Source organism: Stylophora pistillata, chromosome 3 (genome assembly GCF_964205215.1).
Source record: "Stylophora pistillata chromosome 3, jaStyPist1.2, whole genome shotgun sequence".
NCBI lineage: Eukaryota > Metazoa > Cnidaria > Anthozoa > Scleractinia > Pocilloporidae > Stylophora > Stylophora pistillata.
Window position 1 is genome coordinate 8,470,001 of NC_142521.1, and position 16,946 is coordinate 8,486,946.

A 16,946-nucleotide genomic window follows, 5' to 3' on the forward strand; every position below is an offset into this window, starting at 1 on the left:
GCCTCACTTCACGAATCACGCTCACCTTTCAGTAAAAAACTCGTGCGTCACATATTAATTGCTCGCGCGTCACTTGTAAACCCTTTGCAACCCTTCCCTAAGGGGGAAAAACAGCCCTTGCCACAGAAATACCTGATGGTCCGCCCCTAACGATCCGAACCTGAGGAAGGTGACCGATTTTTTTCATTAAATTACCAATTTACTCTGTACAGACTATTTTTTTTTTCGAGCAAAAACAGGTGATGACCAACTGATAATTTAAATGACAATATACATTGATGACAACAATAAAAATTAAAATTCTATCTTCGTACGTTTTGAACTTATTGCCGCTTTATAGCTGCGATAATATAAAAGCTAAATTATAAGTTTAATCAATGAGAAGGGCTAGTTAAGCATCAAAAGAATATTTACAGACAAATGTTTTGCGAGCAGAAACATATACCAACCGGAAGATCTTGCCTCATCGGGTCAGGCAAAACGGTCACTACATACAGATTTTCCTTTCCATAGACATCTATAAAATCACCCAATAACATCCTCGAAGTTTCTCCATGTGTTCTGTTCTCTGTTTTTAGCTCTGTCAACACATCTAAGTCGCCATATTTAGCCTTTAAATATTGGTCGTTCCATTTTTGTCGCGCTGGGGAGTCGGCGATAGCCTGACGGAAAACCAGTGGTTTCGACAAACTCACATGTTTATCCCAAAACTCTTGAGGTTTTAGAACTGTGTTGTACTCAACTACAGGACCACTCGGTGGTCTTTGCAGTCCAAACATTTTTAAATGTCCAGCTGGAATGTTAGGATCCTCCGAGGGAAGGAACCGCGGCGGGAATACAACTTCCTGTGGGACATGTGGATGACCCTCGCTTGAGGATGCGAAGGCAATGTAAACGAGTAAATTCTGAACCAGAGAAAGAAGTAACAAATAAACGCTGAGATGAAATAATTTAGACATTTCGTCGATGGCCACTTATAGAGGAAGTGTAAAAAACAACTCAGTCCGACAACGATAAAACAAGAGAGAAAGGTCGGACGAAAAAACCCATAATGAATACTACCACTCGCTAAAGATCTTTCCAGCTAGTCATTACGGTTGCGTGACATCAGTTGTAGCGCCACCACTATGGAAATGAGCCTGACGCAGCGAGATTGTTCGTGGAAGAAAAACATTGGAAAATCGTGAAATCGTCGAAAAGGCACATAAAATTTGTTGATACTGAAATGAGGTGGTTCTACCTCAGTGTTCCATAGCTACCCTTGGAAAAAAAAATGAGTTCAACACGTTGCCATTTGTGCTCAACAGTTTTGAATAAAAGGTTACCATAGCAACAGTGAATGGAAAAGCCTTTCATTACATTACATTTTGTGATAGACGGTTCACCGTTTTGATTTGTTTTCAGCATGGTGTCGTTGGCATCTCCAAATATACAACATGGTATCAGTATGGGTTCAAGGAACCACAGGGAGCCCTACCTCACACTTCATTAACAGGACATTATGTGCGGCAATTTGTTATGTTTATTAAAAGGAGGTTGGGGTTAGACAGTGGTTTGATATATGCATATGATTCTTCTTATGTTATACTTTGTTCAAGGGAACACAACCGTTTAATAACCAATGAACCAGATTTGTCGATGGCAATTGCCAGACATCTCAACAAACAAGTTATTCATATCAGCATGACAATACACGCTTTCAAAGAACAGGTTCAACTTGTAAGCAAAGCCAGTGCACTTATTGGAATGCATGGCTCAATCTTGATTATGGCAATGTTTCTACCACCCGGTGCAAAGCTTATTGAATTGTTCCCATTTGGTGTCAATCCTAATCATTATACTCCTTATCGTACCCTGGCAGATTTACCATGGATGGATATTGTTTACGGTGCATGGAGAAATGAAATTGAAGAGAATACAATAACATATCCTCATGAAGCACCAGAAGTTGGTGGAATTGTTCATCTCAGTGATGAGGAACAAAAACAGATCATGGGAACGAAAGAAGTTCCAAGGCATCTATGTTGTAGTAATCCCTACTGGCTTTATAGAATTTATCAAGACACCACTGTTGACATAAAATCACTCCTACTTGTTGGTGAAACAGCAGAAAAAAAGCAAAGAAAGATGTCTTCTAGGCCAAAACCTGCTTATGACCACACACTTTACCCAAGTAAAGTTATCAATGTAACATGTCAACTTCCTCCAGAGGAGCTACAGCCAGCCTTATGGTTGTCATGGGAACCACCCTTAATTATACCTTTTATAGCTGGCAGAGATGTGAGATATGAGGTGTGGATTCAACCCAGTGGACAAGAAAATTATGCTGCATACATACTTGATCTGACAGAGTATACATTTACAGAAAATTTGCTAAGAAACACACATTACAATGTTTGGGTCAGGTGTATTGTTAATGAAAACTCTGGGCCTTTTGGTGATGTTGCACACTGTGAAACAAAATGACACAAGGTAGAAGCAAGTAGGATTGCAAGGCTATAAATTTTTTTTCCAGACTTTGATTTATATTTCTGTGTTACATGGCTCTTCCATTAGACCAAATTGAACTTGAACAAGAATGTTTGAGATATTTATCAAGAATAATGAATTAAATCACAGGGATGTTACAAAGACAAAGTTTTTCGTCAAGTAAAACGCAACTGTTACATCGTAATGCCGTATATATATTTACCGTATATATACCGTATATATATTTAGTATATACTAAAACAGTGGATAGCGTTGAAGGCACGCTCTGATTGGCTCGTCAAACTCTGAATATCCTTTGCTATTTACCTCCGAGCAACTTGGGAAAAAATAGCATTTCATTCAGGTAAGCAAAGCTGTTTAAACACCACCTTATAAAGGTCTGTAGAGCGGAGTAGATTTTGAGTGTTTTTAATTGAAATATTACATGGCTTGTACAATTTGAACAAGCTGGGGTAATTTTGAATAATTGTTGTGTCTAAAGCGTTTCTAAAATTGGTTCTTGCCTGAAATATAGTTTCGTTATTAAATCACGTCCGAAATTGGGCAGGTAGATTGGAGCATATTTAATCTGAAAATTATGAGGAAAGAGTTTAAAAAAGAACGAGGCAAATTCGTGGCAACTTTGAAAGGGAGTCACCCTTGTTAGAGTAACATAGAAGTGGGGGAAATCCCCTCCCCCTCCCCCCTCCCCCCACCCTTCCCCGCCAAAATAAATCATTGTAGAGTTCAATGAGGTAAAGTTATAAAATACTAGTTTCCATTGGCTGAGAAGTGTACTGATGGCTTCAGGATTGCCAGCACCATGATCAGAGCAAAGTTGATAAAAGTTGCGATGGACGCCGCTTGTTTCAGAGTAAGTGGAAACCCGTATGTCTTGGTACCCAGTTGGAAAGACTTGACCAGCTTGAAAAATCTCTGCCAATCTTCTTTATCGCCTTGTAACTGACTGACGGACCACACATAAATGAGATGTTGTGAGACGTTTGAAAAAGTTCTGGTGATCTCTGCAGAGCTATACAGGAGGCGTAAGGACAGGAGAAACCATATGCACGTTTTGAGGAAAGTCCACCAGTGGGAAGACGGAAAATTCGGAACGAGGTGAACAATAGCCGCAACATGGGTAACGAGACTGACCACGGAAAAGAAAAGAAGCAGTACAATGAACGGCTGGAAAAGGCTAGCGAGGGCGTCGATTCTGTATAACACGTCTGCAAGATGTTTACTGGCATCTGCTGCCGAAATTTGTGGTCGTTTTGGTACATTTATCCGCCCTTCTATTGATTTCGAGAACTCAGCTGACTCTGCGGAGAAACTATCAAAATCCTGTGTTGTCACCGCATCCCAGTTGCCCTCCTCAAGAATGCCGGGATCAGCGCTTACTTGAATTTCATCCAGTAATGGAATTTCCTTTTCATAGACTAAAACAATGTCTTTCTTAGTCTGAAAAAAATCCATCGAAACAAATCCACTCAGGCCATTTATTACTTTTTTCAAGAAGCCGAGCTTTCTCCAAACAGGAGTTTGGTTTCCCGAGGGCCGATACAACAGAAATGGACTGTCTCCAAACCTGCACATGAAACTGATCACATCCCGCACTGTCAGTCGGCAGATCAGAATGAAAGAGTAGGCTACAAATCCAGTGATATACATAGCCATTGCCCAGAAGAAACAATACAGTACGCGCCAGGTCACAGCGTCAATTTCGAACAGGATAAAGTTGCACTCCTTCCAAGAACCTGCAAATTTGTCCCCTTGAAATTTCGTGTGAAAAATCGCATAAGCAGTCCATTGATAAATTTCTAGGACGAATGGATAGATGCAGTTTTTCAAGGCACTTTTCCTCAGCCAAGATGCTCTTTGTGTCTCGTGCCACGGAATTCCCTGATCAGACTCTAGAAAGCCGGTTACCATGGATTTTTTAGATAGCTTCCTTCGCAGTAACTTGTTGAAGGCTGAGGACGTGTACACGCGAAATCCAGCGATCAGTGCAATCAGGGGTACGATGTAAAGCGAAAACTGTATCCATGTATCGACAGATGACCGCACAAAGACTCCCAGACCGGCCACAAATGTCATTCCTCCGAGCAAACAAATGAAAATAAGTCCTCCCAGCCAAGAGTGAACTTTTGAATAGAGCCGCTTTCCTGGTCCAAAGAGAATGGATGTCGCGACCATGGGGGATAAAGCTCTAGAGTAAGAGTTTCTCGCTGAAATGGATGCACTTGATAAACTCATGTTTGAATCTCCTGAAAAATTAAAATTGAATCGTCGGTCAACAGTCGCAAGTGTTTGAAACGAGAATGAATTTCATGCTACAGTCTAGGGGTGCTCATTCTTTATATAATTATATATTTACAAATATGGGCCAATTAATCGAAGGCAAATGAAACTGTTAATAGTTAACAATTGGTTCATGCTTTAGCGTGCACTATCGAGTTATGGAGCACGCGGGAAGTTTCGAGAGCACGAAAGAAGCGTAAGAGTTGCCCGAGGCGATAGCCGAGGGCAACTCTAGCTTCTTGAGTGCTCTCCAAACTTCCCACGTGCTCCATAACTCGATAGTACACAGCTGAAAGCATGAACCAATTGTTTTAGAACATAGCCGGTGGAATTGTGCATCGAATGCGACGCGAAAAACGGACAACAATATCAGTTGAAGCGAATCGTGAAGGCGCTGATGCCGAGTCTCCTTTTCCTTTGTTTTTCTCTTTTTCTGCCTCATTTAAGAACTCTAGCCCATGGGAAAAGGTCGAAACATTGTCTTCGTTTTCGGACTAGCAGGCCGAGTTTCTGTTTGTATCCATTATTGTCGCGAAATGTATTATTTTTCCCCGCACTAGCAATGGTCGCTCGCGCGAAAAAAAAAATTCCGGCGAAGTCGGATTTGCTGACGCTATCAGCGTGCACTATCGGGATTTTGAGCACGCTTACGTATAATGAATTTGATTGCGCGACTCTGCTAGCTATGTTCTAATGGTAATTTTTATACCGAACACTCAAGGCTTGAAAAAAATACGTAGTTCTTTCCTAAGAATTGGTCCAAAAATCTGGAGTTCTTTACCCTCAGATACGAGAAAATTGCCAAAATCCAACTCCGAAGTTTTCTTGAAATTTGATGACTACCTTGATATCACCGAAATTATGCTCCAATTAGCTAAAATTTAGATAGCTCTGAAACACGACTTGACTTTTATTTTCTGTGTAATTCACGTTGCCACTTTTGTATCTTAATATGATATATAAGATATATAACGCCATAATAACTATGTAAGTGAAAAACTCCAAGTAACTTCTACTTTCAACACACTTCTGCGAAAACTTCAAAACTAGTTTCGTCTACGACCTCGTCAGTTGATAACAAACAAAAATCAAAGTAGAATTTCACAAAGATACATAATGACTTTATTTTAAGAGGGTAGCACGTAACAGTTTAAGTACAACTGATAACCCTATGGCCTTCTATGAAGTAATCTAATCAATACATAAAATTCACATAAATGAAAGTAATAATAATTCGATGTATATAATTTAAAAACCTATTAAAAAGAAAAATACATATGTATATATACTAAAAACTCATAATAATAAAAACATGTTAAAATATCATCATCCATATTATAAAAATTCATATCACTTTTTTGTTTACTAAGTAAATTGTTTATAACTTTCTTTTTCAAAGCTTTTGGCATTTGGCATTTGGCATTCGCTCCGACGAAGGGCTAACGCTCGAAACGTCAGCTTTTGTAATCGTTACGGTGGCCAATTTACCATTTCAACTTTGTTGATATATCCAAATTATTTGGCATTCTTTAGTTCTTTTAGGTCTTTATCCAGGTTATTCCATCCTTTGATTGATCGTACAATATTGTATATATACGTAATGTTTTTTACTGATACCATAATTTCATTTTGCGACAGCTGGTACTGTTTGTAAAATATCTTTTGTCTTTTCCTCTCTATAAACTTGTGTCTCTTTCCCAGCCTCGATTTGGCTCTTCTATATGGGGTGGAAGCTAACATGAAATTATAATTTTTGAATTAATGAATAAAGTTTGTTGTTGTTTGTTGCTTGTTTATACGTAGACCGACGAATATTACAAAATTCTAAACACCTATTGCAAACTGCGTAAGAGATTTGTTGCACTTCTTTCTTGTAAACCAATGGCTTCTAATTAAAAAATGTATTTTTTGGACTTATTTGCAATTTTTTCAAAGAGCATAATTTTAAAAATGGGGACATAATTTGGAAAAAAGAGCATAATTTTAGCGTAATTTCACCAAAAACAAAAAAGCAATGCTACTAGCATAATATGCTACTTTTACCAGCATAATCTATAAAGGCCTATTTGTTTACTTACAATCGAACCTGTACTGGACGGCATTGTATAAAATGGTCACCTTGTATTAAGCGGTCAGTTGTTAAAGTCCCGTATTTGTTGCTCGCCCGTAATCCCTGTTATTTCCGCCTCTATTTAGCGTTCGTGGTCACCCTCAGCTAAGTCCCAACGGCCCGTTTTTATCGTCCTCCATTTGTACCTTTAAAGTAATTTTTTATGTATGTTTCTCTCCCAAAGTCAAAGTAAGTAGTATTTTCGAGCGAGATTTTGTACTTTAAGTGGTCAATTACGGTATTAAGTGGCGTTGTGTATCGTTTTTTATAATGAAGGGGGTAAATTTCTAAAGAAACTGTGGTGCTGTGTTGGTGGGGGGGGGGGGGGTAACAAGGCAATTTGGTAATATCAACTAAGTTGAAACTGTAAATATTTATAATACCCTCAGTCTGTGGAACCGCTGCCATTCCCCGTGGGTGACCGCTCAATACACGTTCGACGGTTTCCAACCGACCAACTGACCAACTCTTATCGGATATATCACATTTACGTTTTAATGGGGTACAGTTTCGTACAAATAAACGTGCAGCTTGTCACTGCTGTGCTGTTAGAAAGCTTCTTGATGTACATTACTCAGCAAACACATCATGAGAGCAGAAGAGCTTATTAGACAGGTGTTATTCTGATGTAATACCAAATTCTCTCAACTAATTTACGAGAAAATATATAGTAGTTAAATGGGAGAAACAGTTATCAGAATCTGGGGGAGGTACACTGATTCCAGTCTTCTTCGCGGGCACACCATCGGTTCTGAATTGCCTTAGATACTTACCAAAAATCTCGCTTCTGATTGGTCAATGACGAGTGCTCAGTAGTAGAAAGCGCAATGGAATTTCCGTGTTGTCGTACTTCCTTGCAACTTAAGCATGTAGGTTGGAAATATGTTAATTTCTCATGTAATATGGAAAAGGTAAACCCTGTTTATCTATCATAACAACTGTAAATGATCAGTTCATAAAGGACAAGCGTAATTTTGGAACAGTTAAAAAGGCTATCGAGAAATCGCCATCCAGAAAGTGCAAACTGGGGTCAGAAAGTGATTTGGTTGAGAATGTGAAAAACAACTCACGCATTTTGTGACTTGTGGTTCCTCGTTTTTCAAGGCTTTCAGGCCCACAATTAAGGAAATACAGTTGCGGTATGCTCGCTGCTAAATATTTATGGCCGATCGTTCTTAAGAATTTGAGAAGCGCCTCCGTTATTTGTGGGTTGCGATCGAGTAAATGGTATTTTAGTTGCGATCCTTCGTTCCTTCCAAACACATATTTGAGCGTATGATCAAGATAAGAGCAACTTATTTTACCTTATTCATCATAGCTCAAGTTCAATTACTGTTTCTGCAGATAGCAAGAACGCACGAACAAACGTTCGCCCTAAAGCCAGCCATTTAATAGTTGTTAGGCAATTTCCTTTACAATGCGGAAAAACTTTACTGATACTATTTAAAGAGAGGCACAAAAAGAGAGGTTTATTGAGGACAATAACAACAATCTTTTTTTTGCGTTTTTAACTTTCGACTTTCGAACACCTGGGCAATTCATTAACGAAGTTTAAGATCTTTGTTTTCTTTCATTTTAATCTATGTTATGGTTTTCATTTTCGCTTGCGATAAATTGGCGGAGCAGTTATAAAAACAACCATATTTCCACACCGTGCCAAGCATTTTAAACCCTATCACAGCACTTAGAGTGGAGAGAACAAACCGTCACTTCACAGATAACTGTACTTTGTATTTTGTGAAAGCATGTTTCGGCAGGTTTCCTTGAACGTATTCTGTTCGTGGCCATTGACCGCAAGTTTAGCATATCAGAAGTTAATTAAATAGCCTCTCGAATTATCTACAATTCGGAGACAGGTTGTCTGTGATTAAATTCATCCAGATAATAACTTGGGTGGAGGACGGATAATCTATGATGAAAAGGAGAGTAAACAGTAACCAAGCGCGACTCAAAAGGAAGCCATTTATAGGCCTGACTGAACTAACACGACCTATCATGGCGCACAACGTTACAGCCACCTAAACAGTACTCGTTAAAACAAAAAGAACAGTTCAAGTAAGAAAAACCTAACAAGACGTTCGTCGGTTTCCATCCTTTTCTGTGGATGGTGTGTCAACGCACCCTTAGATAACAGTAGTTTTTATCTACCTGTTCGTTTCCTATGCGTAAAGATTGCTTAGTTTCTTCAAAGCCGACCTTCAATTTTCTTGGTAAGAACTGAATTTTGTGTTCTCTGGTAAAAACTTAAGTGCAAGCTTTTTACTTTTGAATAAATATTACCAGTAAGTAATACTGTTAAGGAAGACTTTGTGAAAAGTGACCGAAAAGTGGCGTTCAAAACAAAGGGCGCGAAGTAAGGTCGAGTGGAAGATACCCCAAAACGGCCGAATGTAATTAATCAGTTTACAACTAAAGTGCTAAAAGGCTTACTATAATACTCTCAAAAGCTTACGATCGTCAGATGAACTGTAAACTAAATACAAAATCGACCTTTCTCGTGGGATAACACAAAGTAAGAATCCCAACAGACCGAATGGATGACTGACAGTGATGGATTGCTTTTCTTGTGGCGATAATTTTTATTCCGCTTCTCGAGTTTCCAAGCTTTATCTATATATCTTTGTTCGTCTTCCAAAGATAGCACAGCCGAAACGAAACACACGGAGGTGTTCTATGATACCTGACATATCAGGCATGTACAATTTATGACCAGTTGTTTTGCTCCACTCGAGGAACTCTTAAATCCTTTGATACTGAAGACGCAATGGTCAGCAGCGGTTGTTTTAATCCAAACAACCATTTAAACAAGCACTTAATTGCACTATTTCAGCTTCTCAGGTAAACAGATTTTCATGGGATATACAGTCGATTGGCCGCACAGCATCTGCTTTGGTTGACTGTAATTGGTTGATAAGGTGCGATCTACGATTATCGATGCTATGCATCCGACATGAAAAGCCATTAAACAAACAAAGAGATCAAACAAAACAGTTTTCCCAATACGGACGATGTTGAAAGTTTCTTCTCCATTCGCAAGGTCTTATTTAATAACCCAAAACTCGAATAAAAAGTAATGAGCCCTGAATAGCACGTAAAACGAAACTTAAGCGAGTGATTTAGCTTAAAAGCTAAACGAAGGCAAAAAGAAAGGTCTCCATTTCCATACAGGGATAGTTTATAATATTCCTTAATAGCTCGTTTCCCTTATTTAAACTCGGCTAGGCAACGTTATACTATACGAGACGTTTTAGTGAAACTTGTGTGAGGCATCTTTCAACCTTCTCTTACTGACGGAATCTAAAAATTTACATTTTTGTGTTTGTTAAACTAACTGCTCACCAGAAGGATCGCACCATTCGTGTCTCTAACTTTGCCAGACTGATGAATTTGAAACAATTTTGAAACGTGCATAGCAATCATGCGTCATAGATTTAGCTGAGCATGGAACAGAGTGCTTTAACGTGCTGCAAATTTTCTCAGATTGGGAGTGTAATATATGTTACCAGGATTAATAAAAAAAACCTTGTACATAGGCACGACTACCAATAGCTGAACGAAATACGTAAAATATCGCACTTTTGGAAGAGCCGTTGTCGCCTGCAATCCGCTTAATGACACTAATTAAGATAAATTGCTACCGGATTCAGTTTAACACCAAAAACAAAGGCGCAAGTCTCATTGTATGGCGCCGATCGAATTATCTCGAAATCAGAGCATACAGCTATCGATCCTGTGCCGAGATAACCAAACTTAGCACGGCTTATGTTCGATAATCAACCCCTCGAAAAACATTTGTTAACACAGAACAGATGCTAACGCCAGGCGCGCGCGCTCATAGTGTCTGCTAAGAGGGGTTTAAATACCACTCCGCGCGAGGGGTCGCCGCGCAAACCATCGTCGGACGAGTACCTGAACAATGCAACAGCTTTAGAAAGGTGCTTTATTTTAAATCCCATTTACACGGTACATGAATTAAATTGATTGTCTAATTGATCAGGCTTCTGACTGTTTATAAACACTAATTGTTCCTATGTGGGTGGTGCTATCTTTCAAGCTGTAACCATTGCTGGTCGATTTGTTGAAGCGAGATTAGAAAGGAATTATTTACATTCTCCGAGGTTTGAAATAAGAGATGGACATCTCTGAGACTTGCTGAAAGCCTGTCTATCGGAAGAATTCGCGAAACAAACTGCACACGCTCGAAACTTTGCGGTCAGAGTGCGGAAGATGGAACCACTCAAAGGACATGGCTCAGAACTGTCTACGAACAAACAGAGAAACGAACCATGTTTATCGTCAAAAGCAGAACGTTTGAAGCCTCCACACTCCTATATTGCACTCATTGCAACTGCGATTTTAAACTCGCCGGGGAAGAAGCTGACGCTGACAGAAATAAACGAATACTTAGTCCAGCATTACGCTTTCTTTAGAGGTCCCTACCAAGGTTGGAAGAACTCCGTGCGCCACAATCTGTCGTTCAACAAGTGCTTCGTTAAGATCCTGCGTGATCCCGCGCGGCCATGGGGTAAGGACAATTACTGGACGGTAAGCTCACTGCATGATTACCTGTTGGCAGATGGGACATTCCGAAGAAGGCGGAGAAGAAAACCAAAGAAAAAGGAAGACAGAGAAGATTTCGGACATGGCTTTGCCACTGAGCAGATCCTACCTAACAGCACCGTGAGAGAGTTTAGTATCCAAGACGTGGCGCGCAGAAACATTCTAATGCTCCCTTCTTATGAGCCTGTCCGTGTGAACCGGGTACGATCCACTAATATCCCTGCCGTTAACAAGTCTTCGACACCCAAGCCCTTCCACGGATCGTTCTCTATCGAAAGCATTCTAGCTGAAGAGAAAACATGGGAAAAAGAGGCTTCACTTGAAACAAGGAGAAGGAGTGAGAAAGTGCCTCTTAGAAGTGTGATTAATCCAAACATTGGTAAGTTTAATAGCGAGTTTAAGTTTCCGGTGTGTAATGTAAATTCATAAGGTAGCACTTGGCCTTTGATATACGCGCATGTAAACATATAAGTTGAGCTGAAATCAATTAGTGAATTTAGCAGAGAGTTATATGTCCTGGGCAAATCGTTCACCGTGCCCAGTCAGAAAAAAATTAAGTGACTGAGCAAACAGTCTTCACATAAGCTCGAAATAAATAATAGCACTGTATTGTAAACTTACTCAAATCACTGAGTAAATCGGGCTTCGTTTTCGAAATTACAATTGAGGAAACGTTACTTGTTTTAAACGGGTCAAAACGAAGCGGGTTGAACCGAGAGTCTGGTTCGAGAAGTTTGAAACATATTTTTGCGATTTTTTATAGGAAAACTCAATATGAATTTAGTTTAATAAAAACACTTGACCTTGTTGAATATGCGCTTTTCCGTCGAGTGGAATTCTCGAACGCATGGAGCTAAACTTTCTTTTCATTGCAGTTGCCCTCAATTTTAAAAATCTCTTGCCGTGCACTAACTCATGGTTCCAGTTTGAAACAATAGTTACGTGTCTAACGGGTTGAGTAATATCATTAGCTAACGTGCTAAACGTCTTTGTGTATTTAGACACTTACACAACCCACAACACACGCCTTAGTGAAAGATGACCGAGAACTCTTGCGAAGAATGTTTGCCAGGGCGGTTTTGCGAGGGCAACCGACTTCCAAACTTACCAATACCTTCACTGGCTTGAATAGTTCACTGCTCGTTGAGAATGTTTAGTCACTGAAATTAACCTCTCGGTTTGAATCAATGAAAGTTGAAGCTAAGCGAAAGTAGGGACAGTTCTTTTTTTTTATTAATTGTATCTGGCCTAATCAATAAATAGATTTAGAAGAGCACTTAACAGTAAATTCGATGATGAAAGCCTTCTGCACTAGAATTTTCCTATTGTAGTCGAATCTCTACAAGATGAAAACAAATAACAATGATCTTGTTTTTTTCAATCTGTTTCCATCCTTGCCATGTGCGTGCGAAAAATATGATAGGATTTTAACAGGGGTTATTAGAGTGGTAAAAGGATAGTTGCGAAGGCTACACCTCGACCAGTACCAGATGTGAATAACTGATGAAATTCAACTTAAAAGTACATGTAATTTTGCGTGCGCAAACATTAGTCCATAGCTAACCCCTGAGATGGACAGTAATGCATTCGGGCTGGGTGAAAAGTTTACTCTTGAAACTGAATTCTAAACATTTAAAATTAAAGTAAACTTTAGTTCTCTCGATTTGTTGACTGAATGATCACAGCAGGCAGTTGAGTAATGCATCCGTTTTGAGACCCAATTGTCAAGGGAAAATTTATGCAAGGCAAACTACTAGTTCATTTTGTTCTAGCTAGAGCTGCAATTAAGCTTGCTTCGCAAAAAGAAAAACATGATAATTGTAAGTTTTTCAATTATGTTTTGATGCCTCGGTTTAAATTTCATCTCATGACAAATATATCAGCATATTAAGGGACGCTAGTGGACGAAGATTTGTTTAAAGGTCAGGAGGCGAGATTGACGAAAGAAATTATTCAGCAAACTATTTTGAAATTTTTCTCGCGTTGCATTTTGTTTTTTTTTTTTGTGAATTCTGTTTCATTAGTCATTTCACTGATTTGGGAAGGCACTTTGCGACTTCTAATTCGCCCTCGATTTACAAGCCTCTTAATCTGTTTCATAATTTCAACACTCCAATTTTATGTAAATCTGTGAGAAGAGGGCCATTCGATCCTTCCAAAATTAACTCACGTCGATTTAAAGTTGCATGCCTTTTTACGGTCCTATTCAAAAAACTAAACAGCGCTTTGTCAATTTACAAAAATTCATAGGTATCCGCAAGAGATTGCTCTTTCATTGAAGCAATGGGCGGTCATGGATGGGATACACTATTTGAGAAAAGGCGAGCCAGCCAAACTCGTAACCAAAAATTCAGTTTAAAGAAAACTTCCTCTTGAAACTATGATTAATCACCAACTAGTTATCATTCAGCCTAAGACACGTAATGCTGAAAATGATCCATTTCATTGAATGTTGTCAGCTTAAGATGAAGAGGGGCAATTTTTCTTGTTTAAGAGTGTTATATAAATCAAGACGAGTAACTGGTGACAAGTTCAACCCCTAAGATGACGCAAAGCTTGATGCAAGTAAAAGGAGATTATTCGTAATCGACAATACAATCCATATCGTTGTGTAAATTACTCTACAAAAATTTATCAGACTTTCCCCTTCGGTAAGCAAAGCGGGCGAAGGATATTTTTGACAAAAACTCTCTTTTGTGACGACAAAAATGATATGTCTCTCGGCAAAAGCGATGACAGTCTGTTAAGATGAAAACCTCTCATGGTCTTGGTCTTCCAACGTCCTCGCAAAAGAGCGATGACACGCGCAGTCGCAGCTTTTTCTTGTAGTGAAGAAAGGGGTTCTTCTATTAAAGTAATGAAATTTAGCGAACCTATGCCACTAAGTAATACTATTCCAATCAGTGTATTTTTGCAATGTAGTTCAATCGTCTTACTGGACTTTTGCCTCGAGGTGCTATATCCGATTAACTTCTTCAGGTGCAACGGAGTCAAACCAAACTAATCCTGATTTGTTGGTATGTTTTTTTCAAGGTTCCCTGGCAGCGCCGAGAAACATTGGCCACTGCTGCCACCCAGTACTTGAGGCCCCGCTCCATTTTCAGAGACAGGAACATTTGTGCGCGCCCAGAGTTCCTAACGCAGCTTTCCCGAACAGCTGTGAAGTGTGGAACACGTGCCACTGTTTCCATTCGTGTGCAGCCGCTACCACGCACTTTCATGCTTGTTACGGATGGAAAAACGAACACATCTAACTGTAACTACAGTTTATTGTCATATTTGATGAACTGAGTTACAGATCGTTTTTTATGAGGGTTGCTAAAAGAATTTACTACTTTTGTTAAAGTAAATTTGTGGAATAATTTATCAGACTGAAGGTTACAAACGAATTGCAAAAGGTATTTTTTCTTTTATAAGTGAAGTGTACAGGACGACTATGCATGTGCAGGTAAAGGACTTAGCTGTACCTATATCATTTTTCAATTCTCCAAATTGTTGTTGTAATTTTTTAAAGGGGAGTGGGTCTTTAACGATTGCTCCAGGAAAGAGAGGCAATTTCCTCAACAGTGTGATAGGCAAATAGAGGCCCTCACCATTTTTCATGCCAAAAGAAATATGATATAGCTGTACAGATGTACTACACCAAAATTACAATTTGTGGTTCACTGTTTAATTTGAAATTTTTCCTATGGCATGGAGCACTTGTATATATTAAACATTATGAATAAAATATTTTTATCTGATTTTTTTTTAAGTTCAAGCATAGTTTTTTTCATGTGTATCTACGTTCTGCTAAGAAAACAGTTTAGTGCAAAATGTGGGGCAACTTCTCTGTGTTTAACCGAAGTGAGAAGAATGCATTCAAATTGAATTCATGTTCTAAGGTAGCGCCCCCTAAAAATTCTTAAACGCATATTCAAAGGTTTAGAATGTGCTGTTCAGTTTCAATAACATAACATTACTTATTTGAGATATCGTACCGTGGCATACCAAGGCCGGGATATACATACCAGAACTCCTAAATTACGTCAGGGAGTCTAAGAAATGTCGACATGGCGAGACTAAGTTCTTATCAAGTACATACCTTACATTTTAGAAAGAAACACTTTTATTTTTTACACGTAACAGTTCTAACTGTTTGTTACAAATGATCTTGATCTCTAGACATTGGTGGAAATACCTAAAATATCTGCCCTACATGTAGCTTTTCTCATTGAAGTCTGAGTGTGGTACTGGAAACATTATCCTAGAGATTGAGTCGTTATATTGTTTGTTTTATTTTAGTCAAATTAAAGGATTGTGTTTTTAGCTTCTAGAAGAGATGAAAAATTGAATTCTGAGAGAAACAATGTAGTTTTAAGGAGAAGTTTAAAGGAGCAGTTTAAAGGAGCAGCACCATAGCACTACTTTCCCGTAGGATACACAACATGCAACGTCCCCTTGCAGTGTCAAACAAGTTACTGAGAATTAAGCACACGTACATGCCAAAGGATGTTGTCTTGATGAAACATCAAACATTCTTGAATAATCTTAATGGAAATACTTAGTAGTTATAGGGCAAATCTATAACCAGTTCTTGAGAGTAAAAATTTGATGTGATTATTTAATTTTTTTTGTTCAAGTATTCAGCTGTATATTTGATGCTCGAAGAGTTTCTGTCCTTCTTTATCCACCACATTGTCAAGTGAAAGGACAACATCAACTATCACTTTCTGTGCCATCAACTGCTTGGGTTGGGAAGGGATTCACGCTACCTCAGTAGTCAAAAGGATGTTCGAAATCGTAACCAGCAGATGTCATAACTAGTTTGAAACAAGTTTCTCTTGCAAGAATGTCAGCCATCCCTTCTTAACCCAGATCCAAAACCCCATATGTCACTGGTGTTTTTATAAGTACACCAACATCATTGAGTACATTTTTACCTTTCTTTGCTTTTGAACACGATAAAATGTGTCATTTAGATCCACAGCATAAAATTCTGCTGTTATCCAAAATAAACAACAGCAGAAGTCGACGATTCAATCTTTGTGCCATGTAGATAATTGTATGTGTGCATAACGAACCTTCCCTTTGGCCTAGTGCAACGAAGACGCTTTAAACTCACCCTTAGCAATCAGGAAATCTACAGTTTAATTTAACTCACACGATTACATTTATCCCATCTCGGAAGAATTAGGGCCGGGTTAATTTTTGCTAAGACGTTTTTGAGTTCTTGTCCTTAAGAGGATTAACACTGAATTAAAAAGAGGATTTCAATGATACTCCTAAATGGATAAAAAACATAATAGCAATGAGGTATTGCAGATGATTGTGTGCTTCACAAATGAATGATTTATGAACTAGGCCTTTCACTTAGGAATCGAAATTAATAGATACAAAAATATCAAGGGACTTGAGAATATCTTCACGCAGTAAAAGAAGGAAAGGTATGAAAACTTTACGCAAAATGAGGCCTGAACCAGGGAAATCCTTTAAACCTATGTAATTCTACACATTATCACGCGAG

At 38.8% G+C, this 16,946-nt stretch overlaps 4 protein-coding genes across 4 annotated transcripts in view; 2 read left to right on the plus strand and 2 right to left on the minus strand.

Annotated features, from left to right (window-relative positions):
- Positions 1-1,096, minus strand: part of LOC111337710 (uncharacterized) — a 6,846-nt gene extending 5,750 nt beyond the window's left edge. The window contains exon 1 of the mRNA XM_022944055.2: positions 450-1,096. Coding sequence (XP_022799790.2) covers positions 450-959 — 510 coding nt within the window. The 5' untranslated portion in view covers positions 960-1,096. The remainder of the gene's footprint in view (positions 1-449) is intronic.
- LOC111337698 (protein O-linked-mannose beta-1,4-N-acetylglucosaminyltransferase 2) lies at positions 967-2,674 on the plus strand. The gene is made up of 2 exons (XM_088752775.1): positions 967-987; positions 1,321-2,674. The coding sequence occupies exons 1-2, from the start codon at positions 967-969 to the stop codon at positions 2,464-2,466; spliced, it is 1,167 nt and encodes a 388-aa protein (XP_088608901.1). The 3' UTR covers positions 2,467-2,674.
- A 500-nt stretch (positions 2,675-3,174) lies between these two features.
- LOC111337723 (uncharacterized) lies at positions 3,175-4,812 on the minus strand. Its single transcript, XM_022944072.2, has one exon. It carries the CDS (start codon positions 4,723-4,725, stop codon positions 3,241-3,243), a length of 1,485 nt encoding a protein of 494 aa, XP_022799807.2. The 5' UTR covers positions 4,726-4,812; the 3' UTR covers positions 3,175-3,240.
- A 5,955-nt stretch (positions 4,813-10,767) lies between these two features.
- Positions 10,768-15,183, plus strand: LOC111337716 (uncharacterized). The gene is made up of 2 exons (XM_022944062.2): positions 10,768-11,819; positions 14,474-15,183. Exons 1-2 carry the CDS (start codon positions 11,108-11,110, stop codon positions 14,692-14,694), a joined length of 933 nt encoding a protein of 310 aa, XP_022799797.2. The 5' UTR covers positions 10,768-11,107; the 3' UTR covers positions 14,695-15,183.
- The last annotated feature ends 1,763 nt before the right edge of the window (positions 15,184-16,946 follow it).